Source organism: Pteropus medius, unplaced genomic scaffold (genome assembly GCF_902729225.1).
Source record: "Pteropus medius unplaced genomic scaffold, Ma_sr-lr_union100, whole genome shotgun sequence".
Classification (NCBI taxonomy): Eukaryota; Metazoa; Chordata; class Mammalia; order Chiroptera; family Pteropodidae; genus Pteropus; species Pteropus medius.
The window spans coordinates 3568051-3583929 of NW_024346667.1; the positions used below are offsets into that span (position 1 = coordinate 3568051).

Sequence of the window (15879 nt, forward strand, 5' to 3'; positions counted from 1 at the left end):
AGACAGGTAATTTGCCAATGAGTAATTGTGTTAATAGTGAGTTTATTCTGAGTTATGCCATCTCAGTATATGGTAATATGAAATTGTGGAATTTTTTTTTTTTTTACGATTTCATTTTATTTTTTATTTTATTTTATTTTTATTTTTTTATTATGATGACATTGGTTAATGAAATCCAGTAAGTTTCAGGTGTACAATTTAGCAGTAAGATATATATATATATATATATATATATATACAGAGAGAGAGAGAGAGAGAGAAATCCAAATGTCCAAGAAACAACTTGTATGGACTATTCCAAATGTTGAAGAAACAACGAATGGGGCTTTTAGTGCTATTTGTATTTCTGAGACTTGGCTAGATAAGCAAAGATTGATAAGCCTTCTTTGTGAGTCTACTCAGTGTCTAATTTTTCAGTCAGGTCAGCTTTAATTCCTTATGTGGAAAGCACTTCGGGGGAGGGGTGACAAAGAAAAAATCGTGATCATTACACGGATTGTTGTTTGGTTGCTGGTACTGCCAGCTAAGTCTGAAAAAGCAACATCATTACGTAGTTTGGCCATATTAGAATAAGCTCTTTGTGATATATACATCTGTTATAGAGCAGGGTGGAGTAAGATCTTGTTAAAACAGAGATTCTAAATACTGCTAATTGTGAAGGTTTCAGAAACTTAAACAGATTTTTAAAATTAAAAGAGGTGATGATATTTGGATGTAATATTTGCTTCTAGTAGTTGAAGCAGTAATTGATTTTTAACTTGTCATTCTACTGACATTGCTTTGGGTTTTACATGTAGATGATATTTCTTCTTCATAAGGTGGAATTCTAAAGGTTAGGAATATAATTCGACTTAATTTTCTGGTGTAATTTATTATTTAAATGACGAGCGAGCACAAGCCCCTAAACCAAGTCAGTAAAAAGAAGGAAGTGAATATCTTATTCATAGATAACAGTGCTATTCAAGATATGCAACCAAATCAGTTGTTGTTTCTCAAGCCATTCTCTTCCTAAAAAGCACATCAGATTGTTTCTATCTGCGCGGGCTGTGAACACATCCAGCAACTAGGGACATGGTGATTGTTGCAGGCAAGACTCATCAGTGGATGCTAAAACTTGTGGGTGAAAGTATGGTAAGAAATAGTATTTACATAGCCTCAAAATCTACCCCCACAAAATATCTAGTCATGTTACAGTGGAGAAACCTAGTAGATAGCACCATAACCAAATGATCAGTTACCATCATCAGAAATGAGACATGGACATCACTTTGTGCCTCTGTATGATGCACTAGGAGGGTACAACATTACTTGTGTGTTGTGTTTGCCAAAATGCAGAACCTGAATTTAGTCATGAAGAAGTATTAGACAGACTCAGATTGAGGGACATTCTACAAAATAACTGGCCAGTACTCTACAAGTGTCAAGGTCATGAGAATCAAAATGTCCCAGATTGGAGGAGATGTGACAAATTGCGAGCAGTGTGTGATCCTGGACCAGTAAAAGGACATTGGTGTAGCAACTGGCAAAAAATTTGTATAGGATTGGCTCTAAATTATTTAATAAATCTCAATGATTAATTTCCTAGTTTTGATCATTGTAACTATGGTCATATGAGATGTTAACATTTGGGAAAGCTGGGTGAAGGTACACAGGAATTCTTTGTACTATTTTGAGAACTTTTTGTAAGTCTGGAAGTATTTCAAAATGAAGTTAAGCTACAACAACAACAGAAAGTAATTCAACTCAGCTGACAAACTTAGACTTTCATGCTTTTACTTTGTGATGTCTATTTTGATTGGTTAGGAGTATTTTTCTTCCCTTACTAAATCTCTACTGTGATCTGGATAGCTGAGGTTTCATCTTAAGGGATTTTGGGTTAAGCGAGGTATTGCCAGATTAGACTGCAGCTACACTTTGAAAGGTTTTGTTTAATTAATTAATTTACTTATTTATTTTTGTGCAGAGCTGTAATTACATCTTTGGGTTTCTAGTGGCTCTCTGGGTTATTTGAGCTTTACTATTGTAGCCACCAGACTCCCTAGTTGGAAACTGAGCTCTGTAATTAATTCACTGGTTCATTTCTGTTTTTATTATGTTCTGGATTCAGGTTAGTCCCGTGGATTCTTCTGCTATGTGTTGTATATTATTGAATTTTATGTTTGTTGATCGTCTCTTAGGAAGAGCTGATTTTTATATTAAAATATTTTTTTTTAATTGAAATATACTACACATCTTATTTTTGTCTCAGAAAAGACAGTCTGGAGTTTTTGTAAATATAATGAATAAGTAAACTTACATACATACCCAGTGGTCACCTTTTACTGGGTAATAATTAGAATGGAGGAAATTAATACATTAAGAAATGTTTCTGTTAGCAGGAGCAGTGTTAATATATGACTCATAGATTCTTAAGTCTAGAAGAAACTTGACGAGGCTGTTGTGACTCTTGTGGGAGAGGAAAAGAACATGGACTTGGGAGTTAGAATAGTTTTACATCTCAGATCCATCAGCGCTTATCATTGTGTCTTGAACAGGTCATTTAACTTTCTGAGCCTTAAACTTCTCATCTGTAAAACTGGAATAATAATAGCATCTTACAAAGTTATTGTGAGAATTAAATGAAGTAGCATGCAACGAACCAGGCCTAATGTGGGCATTTCACATATGCTGACTGTGTTCTGACCTCCAGCTAGATTTATAACTAAGCTGTCTGTAGTTGATGAGAATCTGCTTTGCTTATATAGTTCTATAAAAAGATGATAGCATATGCCAGTATCCTCAACCAGTTTTTCACAAGTATTTTTGTTGGGAAGTTTTCCCATATCTCTTATTCCAGAGAAACTATTTTCTGTTATGTGTTAGCCACATCAACTATTACTCCAAAATCTCTTAGACAAGTGTCACTCATTTGCTAGACTTTCCTTGGCATTTTAGTGTTCTTGTCTGAAATCATTTGATACAAATAAAATACTAAATTTATTTCAGAAGAAAATCTTTTATGAGACAAAGGGACAAGAAGAAAGTGCAGAAAGTTGGAAGGAAGTGTTTCCATGTACAGTTTTCTTGCAGGTTTTAGGTCTGAGTTGCCAGTTTGATCCTCTGAGAGACCAGCTATGTTCGTTTCATTCTAGCTTTAAAAGCACTTTCATTTATTAAATTTTCTGACTTTGATATTGTACTGTGGGTATGTAAGTGAATATCATTGATTTTAGGGATTATATACTGAAGTGTTTAGGGCTGAAGAGCATATCTGCAGTTTGGTTAAGAAAGAAATAATATGTGTGTATATACATCTACATAGAGAGGAGGGGAGAGGGAGGCAGGGGAGAATGAAATTGCAGCCGTGGCAATGTTAACAGCTAGTGAATTTGGGTGAAGGGAGTTCTTTGTGCTCTTCTTATAACTTTTCTCTAAGTTTGAAACTATCTCAGAATTATATTGGATGGAGTTATATTCCTGTACCCGGAGGGAGATGTAAGCAAGTGGCAGTTTTGGAAGGAGGGAGGTTAGAAGCACCCAGGGAAGCATAGAAAATAAGTAATAAGTGAGTAATTCAGCAAATAGTAATTCATTGGCAAAAAAATTAGTTGTTCCTTTAATTAAACCCTTTTTTCTTAGCCAGAACAACAGATTCTTTCTTCTCCTCCTCCTCCTCCTCCTCTCCTCCTCCTCCTCCTCCTCTCCTCCTCCTCCTCCTCCCCCCCCTTTTTTTTTTTTTGTGGGGGCGTGGAAGGGCCTATATTGAGAGAGTAAGAGCTGCTGCTATATCAAAGCAGAGAAAACTACTTGGAAGTGAAATCAGATGATAAAAAAAGTAAAGAATTTTAAAAAATATATTTGCAAGACATATACAAGGATAAGCAAAATGTATAAGGGAGATATATTAAGACTTTAAAAACTATCCGGTTGTTCAGGTAATCTTTCTTTTATCTGAGAGATACCAGTCAGTTTTCTATAATTAGCATGCTACCCTACCAGTTAATAGATATTAATTGATCCTTTATTTTAATTTGCTGTTTGATTTCATAGTTAATATTTTGTATTAATAAAAATTTACATGATGTTTATTATAATTTCGTTCTTCAAAAAGAGTCTTCTAAATTAAAAAATTTTATTTTAACCCTCTGCCTTTTCTTACATGTCAACGATGACATCTCTTTGGGGAACTCAGAAGCCAGCCAAAGGTAAGAGATTTGGTATATTATGCGATGCTCGTAAAGAGCTTATGTGCATATTTTTGAAGTACTGGCAGTTTTCTTCTCAAAAGTGTTTTCTCTCTGTCACTTTTGTAAAAGTAATGCAAGCTGTCAGCCTATGAATCAGAAGCCATTATTGGCATAAGAGGGATTGGAGGGCGGTTTGTGGAAAAACTGTATTTGAACTTTGACCAATTCTGGCCAGTCTCCTGGCAACTCCAACAGAGATTCCTTTTGCACTGTGCCATTCACCGTGGACTGGCTCTAAACTGGTTGTTCCAAACTGCAGTCAGGACCGGGCTAGGCAGACTCATACGTGTTTCTCCCAAGACAGCTGGGGACACATTCTCAGGCCAACAGAAACCCGCCCTGGCCCACAGCTTCCTCAGGGGAACGTGCTTCTATCTTAAATTTGAGCCCAGATTCTAAAGAAACTTCAGTGGGGCTCATCAGTTCTTGCATCTCTCAGAGAGTTCATAGGTGTGCCAAAGTGGGCACAAGGACTGTATTTTTAAATTGACTATTCTCTGAAGTTACTTGGAACCTTCTAGGAAATTCAGATTTTTATCTCCCTTCTTGGAATTTTGTTTTTGTTTATAGAGTCTATGGTTGAATTGTAATTCCATTCTCTATTATTATTGCTAAAATATGTTATACACATGGCTATTTGGGACTCTGAATAATTTAAAAAATAGTTTAATATGGTGCTCATTTCTTTATATATGTAGAACTAATTTTATTAGTTTATCTCATCATTTTGTATGAAAAGGTGCTGGATTATTTTTGTTTTCTAGTTTTTTGATGGAACAGGGCTTGGAGATTACAGTAAAGATGTAAGGAAATATCACGTGACTATTTAAAAATTATTCAGGCTTCATTTAATTCAACTGTATCTTAATGTTTAGAGAAAATCTGGTGACGTAAAAACTGTGGTAGGACCAACACCACATTAGCATAGTGGTTACCTCTAGGGAGTGGTGTGCTTGGCGAATGAGAGGTTTTAGTTTTTACTCTATGCTCTGTTATTTGAATTTGCTACAGTGAATGTGTTTCTTCTCTGTTACTTGTAAAAATTTTATTTTTTAAATTTTTAAGGAAAATGTTTATTTAGAAAGGGCATGTCTGCTTTAGGAAATCTCTGGCTGGAAGAGCCCTGTAAATAGTTTATAAAATTGCTAAAACTTAAAGAGGACTATTCAGTCTTTTTGTAAAGAAGAACTAAGGGTTCTTCATTTTGATGGTGCTGGATGGGAGGAGGGGTTTGGAGAGTGGTGAAAAGGGGAAGAGATTAAGAAGTAAAAATGAGTAGTTACAAAATAGTCACGGGACATAAAGTCATGGGCTGCATAAGGAATATAGTCAGTAATACTGTAATAACTGTGTGGTTATATAACTAGATTTATTGGGTGATCACTTTGTAAATTATATAAATGTCTAATCACTATGTCGTACACCTGCAACTAATATTCTATTGTATGCCAACTGTAATTAAAAAATAAAAATTATCGAGAGAGAGAGAGAGAAAAAGAGCTAAGTGTTCATTAGTTTCCAACTTTGTACCAGGTTGTGGGGCTTTCATATAATTGGGGGAGTAGAGCTAATCTAGTTTAGTGGTGAGCAGACTACAGGCTCAAAGGCTGGGTCCATCTCCCAGTTTCCTCTCCTGCTAGTCACCAAGTTCTTAACTTCTTTGTAACTCAGTGGCCTAGCATGGAGTGTCAGGTACCCTTACTTTCATGAATTGAGAATAAGATATGCAGTTGTCTAAGAAATCCCTCAATTAGAGAAAGAAAAGGAAAAAAAAACCCATAATAATGGAGAGAGGAGTGCCATTTAGAAGGGCGACCTTTGATAAGTGCACACATATGGTGATGAGACTGTTGAAGTGAGAGCTCAGCTTCCAAGAGAAGAACCAGGATGATTTCTACTTAACCTTATTTATTTATTTATTTATTTAGCGAGGCAACCCTTGGTTGACCTCACAGATTGCAAGGACCTTGTCAGCTTACAATCTCTTATTTTTTATTTTTCACGCCTACAGCACCTGGTCTTCCTAGGTGGTCTCCCATCCAAGTACTAACCAGGCCTGACCCTGCTTAGCTTCCAAGATCAGATGAGATCGGGCTTGTTCAGGGTGGCATGACTGTAGTCTACTTAACCTTATTAAGAACAGAATTAAATAAACTGATCAGAGGTGAGAGTCGAAAGCTATAACAGAAGAAACTTAATTTGAGCTTCACATTTTATTTAATCTCATCCTGCTAAACTGATTCGCACTATGGCTGATAAATATAGTTTGAAAAGCAGCCCTACCCACAATTTCTATACACAGTCCTTTGGGACCGCCTTCCAGCTTCCTTCTCCTTTTCCTCCCTCCGTGTTAGAGAATTGCTAACATAGTGAGCCACCACCATTATTGATAGATATATATTTAGCTTTGGGAAGATGTTAGGGATCAGTAATGTACCACATAATACTGCCTCTGGGTAGTAGCTTCTAGGCTCCAGGGCTCCTGCCTCTTGCATGTTGTCAACCATTGGGCTTCTGCTTGCCTTTCTGGCCTAGCTTCCCCATCACTGTCCCATTCCAGGGAACACATGCCTCCCTTGTCTGCTGTTTTGCACAGAGATAGAGGTGTTCTGATCCTGGCTGCCCCAGGGTTCCCTCCTGCTCATTTAGTTGTTGTGGTACACTCCCAGAACTGCTCTTTGCAGCCACCTCCTTCCACAGTGTTTTGACGCGACATCTTGCTGAGGCCCCCACCCCATCTCACCTCACTCCCCATTGGTCTCATTGCAGCTATTTTCAGGGGTTCTCAGTTTCTGATCCAGGTACAAGCAATAAATTTTGCTTTCAAGAACTTGCTTTCCTTTGCCCCTTTCTTTCTGCCTTTGGCCCTTTCCTCCCACATTCTATCATTTTGAGTTAATTTCAGATGTGATGGGGGATATAGGTATATATATTTAATTTACCATCATAATCTAATTTCCTTTGTTAAAAAAGTTAACTTTTAGGCCTCTGGTCCAGATAGCCTTGTGAGTTCACACAAACGTTCTCCTGCCAACTCCAAACTCATAGCAGGAACAGATAAAATATTTTAAAATATTAAAATCACACCATCATATTAAAGAATGACATATGTAACTTCGGGGACTAGCAGCAAGCTGGGGCTGAAGCAGCATATTTACTTGGGCCTGGAGTTTAGATGCAGGCTCTTGGAGGTGACTGGAAGTTTAACTCTTAGGGATTAAAGGTGGTCCTGATGTCTGGTTAAGGACTGGAGGAGCTCCCCGCGTGAAAACTGATTATGGGCGCAGTTCCACCATGAATGAAGACTTAAAAAAGGATTTTGGCCACCAACATTGAGCTAATGTTTGTGTAACTAGGAGGGAGTAGAGACACCGTTCTTTGGGAAGACCAAAATCTGGGCTTCAGTAGCTGAGAGTGGCAACGTAGTCATGTAAAGGTGGCCAAAGGGAGAGGAAAAAAACTAGCAATCACGTAAACCATAAAATACAGACTCCCAATTCAGATGCAGTTGCAAGACACAAGAGGAAAACTGTCATCAGGAAGTGAAGTAACAGACTCCGAAAGTGGAAGAGTTTGAAATGAAAGCTGAAATGAATTTGAAAACAGTTACACTTAAAATCTTTAAAGAGACTAAATTATAAAACATGAAATCCAAAAATAAAAAATCAATGAAAAAACTTTTAAAAGATTACAAAACATGCATATTTTAGAAAATCGTAAACATAACAGATCAAAACAGAAATCATCTGTGGTATCACACCAGCTATCATTAACCGTTATCAGTATTTTTAATGTATATTCTTTCTGCTTTTTATCTATATAGGTTTTTGTGCAAACATAGGATCATGGTCCAGACTTTCATAACTTTTACATTAATATATGAACATTTTCTTATCAGTCTTCTATAATCAGCTATTCAATATTGCACATGGGCATGCTAAATTTAAAGAATCTGCTATTTTACAGTTATTTTTAACATGCTGTAGTAATTATCTTTATATTTTATTCTTTAAAAAATCTATTTGTTTTCTCTGATGAGTAGTAAAAATAGAGAATACATGAAAGCATAAAGAAGAAAACAAAGATCACTAATCTTATGCACAGATATACTTTATATACGTAACTATGCATGTATGTGTATATAATAGCTTCATATTGTACATATTATTTTGTAACCTCCTCTTTTTTCACTTAATATTGTGAAGTTTTCCATGTGAAATAAAGATTTATATCATCTATAGGGTGCTTAGCTATGCGTTGCTAAGACTACCATAAATAATTTAATATTCATTGTGAGACAGTAAGTTGGTTTTATTTCACTGTTATGAACAGTGTTATCAATGTTATGACATTATTATAAAATAAGTATGTTAAAGTTTTGTTCTTAATACACTATATTTTATTTTTCAACAGGTGTTTGCATATGATCATTGTTTCTGGTCTATGGATGAATCTGTCAGAGAAAAGTATGCAGGTAAGTGTTCAGAATCCTGTTAACTACTGATATATAAAGAAGGTGTTATCATATATTTTCCATTAAGTATCATAGTATTATTTTGTGTAACTTTAAAAACCATATAGAGCAATACCTCCAATCTTCGCTATTAGAGTTTTTGCATTGATTGGGAAATGGGAGATTCGCAGTGTGCTGTTCCTGGTATAGGATGATGAAGTTAGATGAATAGGGTACATGGTTGAGGTATTCTTACATGCATCCCAAGGCTTACATGGCACCAGTAGCACAGAGTAGCCACTTAGATTCCCTAGATGTCTGTGACATGGTCTAGAGGGGCAGCTTGGTGTAACAAAAGAAGAGGCAAGAAGTAAAAGAAACCTTGAGTTTTAACAGGATCTCTACTCCTGACTGCCTCTGTGACTTGGAGTAAATCACTTCAGTTTTCAGTGTTCTGGGTTCTCTCTTTAAATATAATATGTAAGGACTGGATGCTGTTATGTTTGTTAATGTTTTAAATGCTATAAATAGCATTCTGATATGTCTTACTTCCTAGTTAATTTATCAGATTAGTATATCATCATCATACTTCCGATACGAAAACATTCCTTAAAGTCATCATTGGGCCAGCTAAACCAAATTAACCTTAACTTTTTGAAACAGCCGTAGTACTGCTGTTTCTCCTGACAGAAGTCAGTACAGTGTGACACTCAATATTTAAAAGAGATTGCTTAGAAACAAATGTTGTAAGCAGCTAGGGATGAAGAAAACAAAAGACTGTCACTATAGTCCTAAACTTGTGTGTAAAGGGGCTCGAGACAGTCTTCATTGAGGAGGATAAGAGAGTAATAGAATTCCAGAGCAAGTTTAGAGAGAACATGGTATATTTCTTTATATTAAAGTGTGTCGAGGTCCAAATTTCAGTTTGCGATGGGGGAGGGTTTTTCCAGCCACTATCACCAAGAAATGTTGCAGACAACAGGTGGGTGTCCTACAATTCAACTTAATTCTGACAGAACCTACCTGGAAATAGCATCAACAGGCTCCACAGGTGAAGGGATCAGTCCTACAAGATTGCCCCTCACGGGCATCCCCCACTTCAGACACCAGGCAAAAGCCCAGGTTGTTACCTGTACTTCTTACCAACTGGCTATAAATCAGAGGTTCCCATGACTTCCTCCTTGGGTTCGATTAATTTTCTAAAGCAGCTCACAGAACTCGGAGAAACATTTTACTACTAGATATGTAAGTTTATTATAAAAAGATATAATTCAGAAATAGCCAAAGGGTAAGGTGTGGGGAAAGGGTATGTAGCTTCCATGCCCTCTTACTGCACCACACTCCCCAATCCACCATTGTTCAGCAACCTGGAAGCGCTCTGAACCCTTTCCCTTTAGGTTTTAATGGAAGCCTGGTTGATTAAATCATTGATGACTGATTCAACTTCCAGGCCAGATAGAAAGTTCCAACCCTCTAATCACATGATTGGTTCTTCTGGCAACCAGCCCCCGTCTGTAGGTGCAGTCCTACAGTTACCTCATTAACATAACAAAAGACATTGATAACTCTCAACACTTAGGAAATTCTAAGGGTTTGGGAGCTGTGAGCCAGGAACCGTGGACAAAGACCAAATTTATATGAGAAGTATATATATTTGGTCATTCCAATGAGCAAATTTGAAATATAAATCACAGCATTGTCACAATATTCAGAATTCAGGAAGTTGAATGACTTGTCAGGGTCACGTTTGATTACTAGCATATTTAATTTAGCCCGTGGGGGAGCATTTGACCCTGTTATTCACGTCAACCATTGAAAGCTAGAAGAAATTTCCCAGATCTTCCACCCTCTCCTAGCTGGTATACATTGTAGATCCTGTAATTTAAAATTGTCATTGAGGGGAAAAAAATGTCCCCAGAGAATTGCTGCTAGTCATCACTGGTTCCAAACATTTAGTGACGGAAGCAAAACAAAGCCACCCATAAATTTAACCACAGCTATATTTCTTATGAAGAGACTTGAAATTTTGTCCCAGAGCAGTATTTTCTGCCTGGTAAGGCCATTTCTTTCTTACCAGCTTGTTTAAAAATTTTTAAAAAATGTTTCCAAATGAAAAAATTATCGTTAAGGAAAAGGAGTAGGGATTAATATATATGATTATTTTGAACTCTAGTACCTACTGAATAAAATATTAGCTGAGTGGTATGTAGTTAATTTCAGGTCCACTTAGGTTCTAAGTATAAATTTCAGATATTTATAATCATAGTTTATAAAATCAGCAATTCATTAGCTTTTTGCATTGCAGAAGGTTTTGGGTCAATGTTTATTAATTCAAATTCATATTACCTAAAACTTTTTACTCAGTTTTTCTCATGCGCTAACTAGAAATAACCTGAAGAATATAAGCCTTTGGAAGTATTCATCAAGTTTAAATATCTTGGTTAGAGATAAACAGGCTGCCGAAAAAAGTGCATTTTTGAGACATTTATCTATCTTTTTTTTGTTGTTTTTTCTTTGGCTTAAGACATCTTGTCCTTTTCTCTATGTTTCTCTCTCACCTTTAGGTCAAGATGATGTTTTCAAGTGCCTTGGAGAGAATATTCTTCAAAATGCTTTTGATGGCTATAATGCATGTATCTTTGCCTATGGACAGACTGGTAATATTAAATAATATATATATTTTTAAGCTTTAAGGATAGTAACAGAAAATACCAAAAAGAATAAATATCATTAGCATTGCATCAATTATGATTGATACGGAGCATTTTGACTTCTGTATCTCTGTGGTCAACAGCAAAGAAAATCTATTTTCTTTGAAGGAGTCACTTTTTTAAGGGCATATTGTATAGCTTGTCCAACTGAAAACTACCTTTCATGGAAAAATGCTTGTGATACTTTTAAGAGGCAGTGTGTGTAGTGGTTATAAGAGCAAGGACTCTGAGCCAGGTTATCCCAGCTCCAACTCTGTTCCTGCTGCTGGCCAAGTGTGAGACGTGCACCTCAGTTTTCTTGTCTGTAAAATATTGATAATTATAGACCTTATAGGGTTGTCACAATGAGCTAATATGTGAAAACTTTTAGGAAAGGTCTGGTACATAAGTGGTATATTAGTCGTAGGTACTAGGATAACGATAAAGTGTCAAGTGACAAAAGCAGCAACTTATATGATTTAAGATATGTTTATAAAATCACTGCTACTAACAAAGGAAGACAAATTATGCTTAAATTACGACTGAGTGATTTAATTTTTTCGATTATCCTGTGTTTTCTAAATTATATTTAATGAATATGTATTTTTGATACAATGGATAAAATAATTTTATAGTAGAAAAAGATTACTCTTTGGTTTCTATCCTACTGCCAAAGGGTATAGTAGGTTGCTTTGCTCGCTGGCGGGGGGCGGGGGGGCCTGTCGGGATGACATCTATTTTTTGTGGTCTGGTTAGTGGTTGGAGCAGGCACAATACTATTGCTCATATGGATCTTCCCAGTTAATTGTAGAAAACTATTCAGACCTCACTATTTTTTAGTTGTTTCAGGTAATTTTTTTTTAAAGTATGAAGATAATTAAAGAAGGTTTTTGTTTTCTTCCTAAAGGATGTTTACTTTTGACTTATTAATTTGGTCTCATGTTTATATTTGAGTATATTTCTTATTTTGGGCATTTGCTATGTGCTAGTAATTTATTATGAGCACTGGAAAGAGGGTTATGTATTTGAACTTCTCAAAGAGAGAGTAATAACTATGATTTTTATTTTTTAGGATCTGGAAAATCTTACACCATGATGGGCACAGCCGACCAACCTGGATTAATTCCAAGACTTTGCAGTGGACTTTTTGAACGAACTCAGAAAGAGGAAAATGAAGAGCAGAGTTTTAAAGTAGAAGTGTCCTATATGGAAATTTATAATGAAAAAGTCAGAGACCTTCTTGATCCCAAAGGGTAAATGACTTTGAGACTTTAATGTTATAGTATTATGGACTGAAACAGACTTAATACATTGGCTTAAGCGAATTTTTTAATGTTGAACTCTAATAGAGAGTTATTTATCTAGTTATTGTCTTTGTGATTTTATCTGATTACCTAGTTATTGTTTTTGTGATTTGTTGTTGGTTACATTGAGTGGCTTCCTGCAACCATTTCTGGACTGTTGAACTTAGGGTGGGGACTTTGGGGCGGGAAGCGTCATTGAGCTGTGTATATTTGAGCGTCACTGCCTTTCTCAGATAACATCCACAAACAAAAAATATGTGATGAAAATTAAGTTACTTAGTATCAAGATAACTGATATCCTTAATCAAGTAGGTTATTATTTTTTTAACCAAGAAATTTTGGGTGGAATTCAGCTGTTTGTTTGCAGACTCTGAAGTGAGAGAGACATAATTAGAGATAAGAAAGCAGGACTTTCGCATAGTTAATTTTACAGATTCCCAGAGAGAAAAAGTCCCGCTTTATGGCCTAAACTTCGAAATAATTGGCTCAGAAGTATTAGAAAGCCTTAAAAAATCCTGTTCTCTGTAGTGATATCTGAACCTAATGAAGAAGATAAGTGATATCTGAAGAAGTCTGTCCATTGCACAGAGTTCTCTGAGTTCAGATTCGAAGGCAGTGCAACACGGAGAGAAAGAAGCAGATAATAACCACAGCCTGTGGCTTACTGATGTAAAAACAATGTTCAGAGGTGATCCCCTAGACTTACTGGGGGGTCACTTTGTAAGATATATAAATGTCCAACCGAATGCTGTATACCTGAACTAATATAATACTGAATGTCAACTCTAATTAGAACAAAAAAAGTTTCAGAAGGTTAAATGAGCTGAGGCTTACAGAAAGTGTGGATAAAGTGGGGACAAAATGGGGGCATTTAAGTTATGTTTGGTTGAAGAAGATGATCGAGGAAAGTTGGTCTTGGAGGCAGTAAATCATAGTGAATCATTGCTCAGTCAAAACGAGTATCTTAGCCCAGAAGAGAAGGGAAGATTCCACAGAAGATGCTCGATGAATTTTGTGCAGAGTAGGAGTTTGTTCACAGAGAAGCAGAATGAGAACCGTTTAAGCACAGGGAACAGTCTGTGCTAAAGCGTGGAGGTGTTAAGAAATCACTTGTTCAGAGAGTGACTCAGCTGTCCAATGTGGCTGAAGGGCAGTAAGCGTGGAAGTCAAAACAAGGGACAGAAGGAGGCCAGAGGTAAAAAGGTATGGCCTAGGTAGCACCCACATCTTGCTGAGTATCGTGCCCTTGGACTTAGTCTGGCTCTGCCCAGAATTACTTGTGTTGTACCTTCACCTCTCTGAACACCATTATTTTCTTAGAGACCAGACCAGACTTACTCATTCCAGAAATTCTTAGCTGGCTTCGTTCTTGTATTTTGTATTCCACGGTGCTTATGTAGAATAGCTTTAAATTTACAGTTTTTTTCATAGTCTTTAGCAATTTTTTAGATGTTTTCCTTGTGTATAGTTTAGTAATTAACAACCTGGGCTTTGGATTTACCTAGCTCTGGTCCAGGTCCTTCAATTATTCCTTATGCTTTCTCGGCCTTGTTTGTGCAGAGAGTATGGGAATGTTACATACTTTCTCAGAGGGCTGTTGTGAAATAGACTGGGATGATATACCCAAGGTCTTAGAACATTTGTGGTACATATAAGCGCTTAGTAAATGTTAGCGATTATTGTTGTTACCCCCATGTAAGGTTCTGGAGGTTTTTCTAGTGTTTCTGAAGAATTGAAGTAAATAGATTAAAACTGTAAAAGTGAGCTCTTCTCAGTGAAACACTATTTGAGAGAATTTTGTTTTATTTTTCAAGCACTAATTTTATTCAGCATGTACTATGTAATAATGTAGTTATGTTCTACTCAGGAGATAATACAGTATATGTTAATTAAGATAAAGAGGAAAAAAGAAAGGAAAAAGACTGTATCTTGAAGTCAGAATTAAGTTAAATAATTATTCTATATCTACTTTATGCACAATTTTAGCTTAGTAAAGTTTTCAGTGGATGACTCCAGGGTACTAAAAGATTCCCAATAACTAGAAAATATTACGTTACATAGAACAAGATTCACTTGCAATCTCACCATCAACAAATATTCCTGCATTATAATGTTTTTATTTTTTAAAGAGCTTTTTAAAGATGTAATTCACATGCCACATAATCATCAATGAATATTCTTAATATTTTTGGTCGTTATCCTTAAGCATGCTGTATGCTGTAGGTTTTTGGCGGATGTCCTTTACTGGGTTTGTCAGTTCCATGTTTGCTAAGAGGTTTATCTTTTTAATTGTGAATGAGTGTTTAGTTTTATTGAATGTTTTTCCTACATTTATTAAAATGATCATGTGTGGTTTTTTTCCCCTTAAGTCTATCAGTGTGGTAAAGGCCATGAATCTTTTTTTGAAAAAACTGGCAACCCTGAGATAAACCCAATTTTAAGTTTTTAAATTATCATCAGATTCATTATTTGTCATTTTTTTTGTTTGTCTTTATTTGTGATCGAGGTTGGTCTGTACTTTTCCTTTCTTTCACAGTTAACATTTATTGAGTTTCTGCTCTTTGTACCACATTCTGTGTAATGACAAGTAGATTGTTTGTATTTATTTGACTCTGCATTCTTCGCGGTAGTCAATAGACATCCCACAGTGTACCCTTTTGAGTGATGTGATATTTTACCACATTATGAAGTTTTTGTTACCAGTCAGGATTTTAAATTTTGGTTTAAATTCTTCTGGGATCAAGTCGGTTGGTTTAGTTATTTAGAATCTTTGTTGCATTCAGTATGTATTTTATGGAGTACAGTTTAGTCCTTTGAAAAACAAGCTATTTAAAAATTGTTTCTTTGTTTTTAATGAACAGAAGCCGTCAAACATTAAAAGTCAGAGAGCACAATGTGTTGGGACCCTATGTCGATGGACTTTCTAAACTGGCTGTCACAAGCTATAAGGTAACAACATCATTTATGTAAACTAACTAAATTCAGTACAGCAGGGCTTTTTGTTTAATTTGTGATGATTTTTTTTAATTAAGAAAAATTACAGTATCACTTAAAAAAGTCATTTTTACAAAAATGTTTACTTAAAAAGCTGTATATGGCTGTCAGGATAGTTTAATTTTGAGAGAAGGTGTACATATTTGCAAGGCATACCTATTCTGTGAGACACATTTTTTCATATTTTATGAGCTCTAAAATTATGATGTGCC

The 15879-nt window shown here is 35.9% G+C and overlaps 1 protein-coding gene and 1 pseudogene across 7 annotated transcripts in view; one reads left to right on the plus strand and one right to left on the minus strand.

Annotated features, from left to right (window-relative positions):
* KIF13B (kinesin family member 13B) overlaps positions 1-15879 on the plus strand; it is a 167371-nt gene that overhangs the window by 45577 nt on the left and 105915 nt on the right. For 6 of the 7 annotated variants that reach the window (XM_039875850.1, XM_039875853.1, XM_039875855.1 and 3 more), the window contains exons 3-7: positions 4172-4184; positions 8640-8700; positions 11244-11336; positions 12442-12622; positions 15535-15622. In XM_039875850.1, coding sequence (XP_039731784.1) covers positions 4172-4184; positions 8640-8700; positions 11244-11336; positions 12442-12622; positions 15535-15622 — 436 coding nt within the window. The remainder of the gene's footprint in view (positions 1-4171; positions 4185-8639; positions 8701-11243; positions 11337-12441; positions 12623-15534; positions 15623-15879) is intronic. The other variant, XM_039875851.1, reaches the window with a different exon arrangement.
* LOC120613687 (uncharacterized) lies at positions 6229-6347 on the minus strand (annotated as a pseudogene).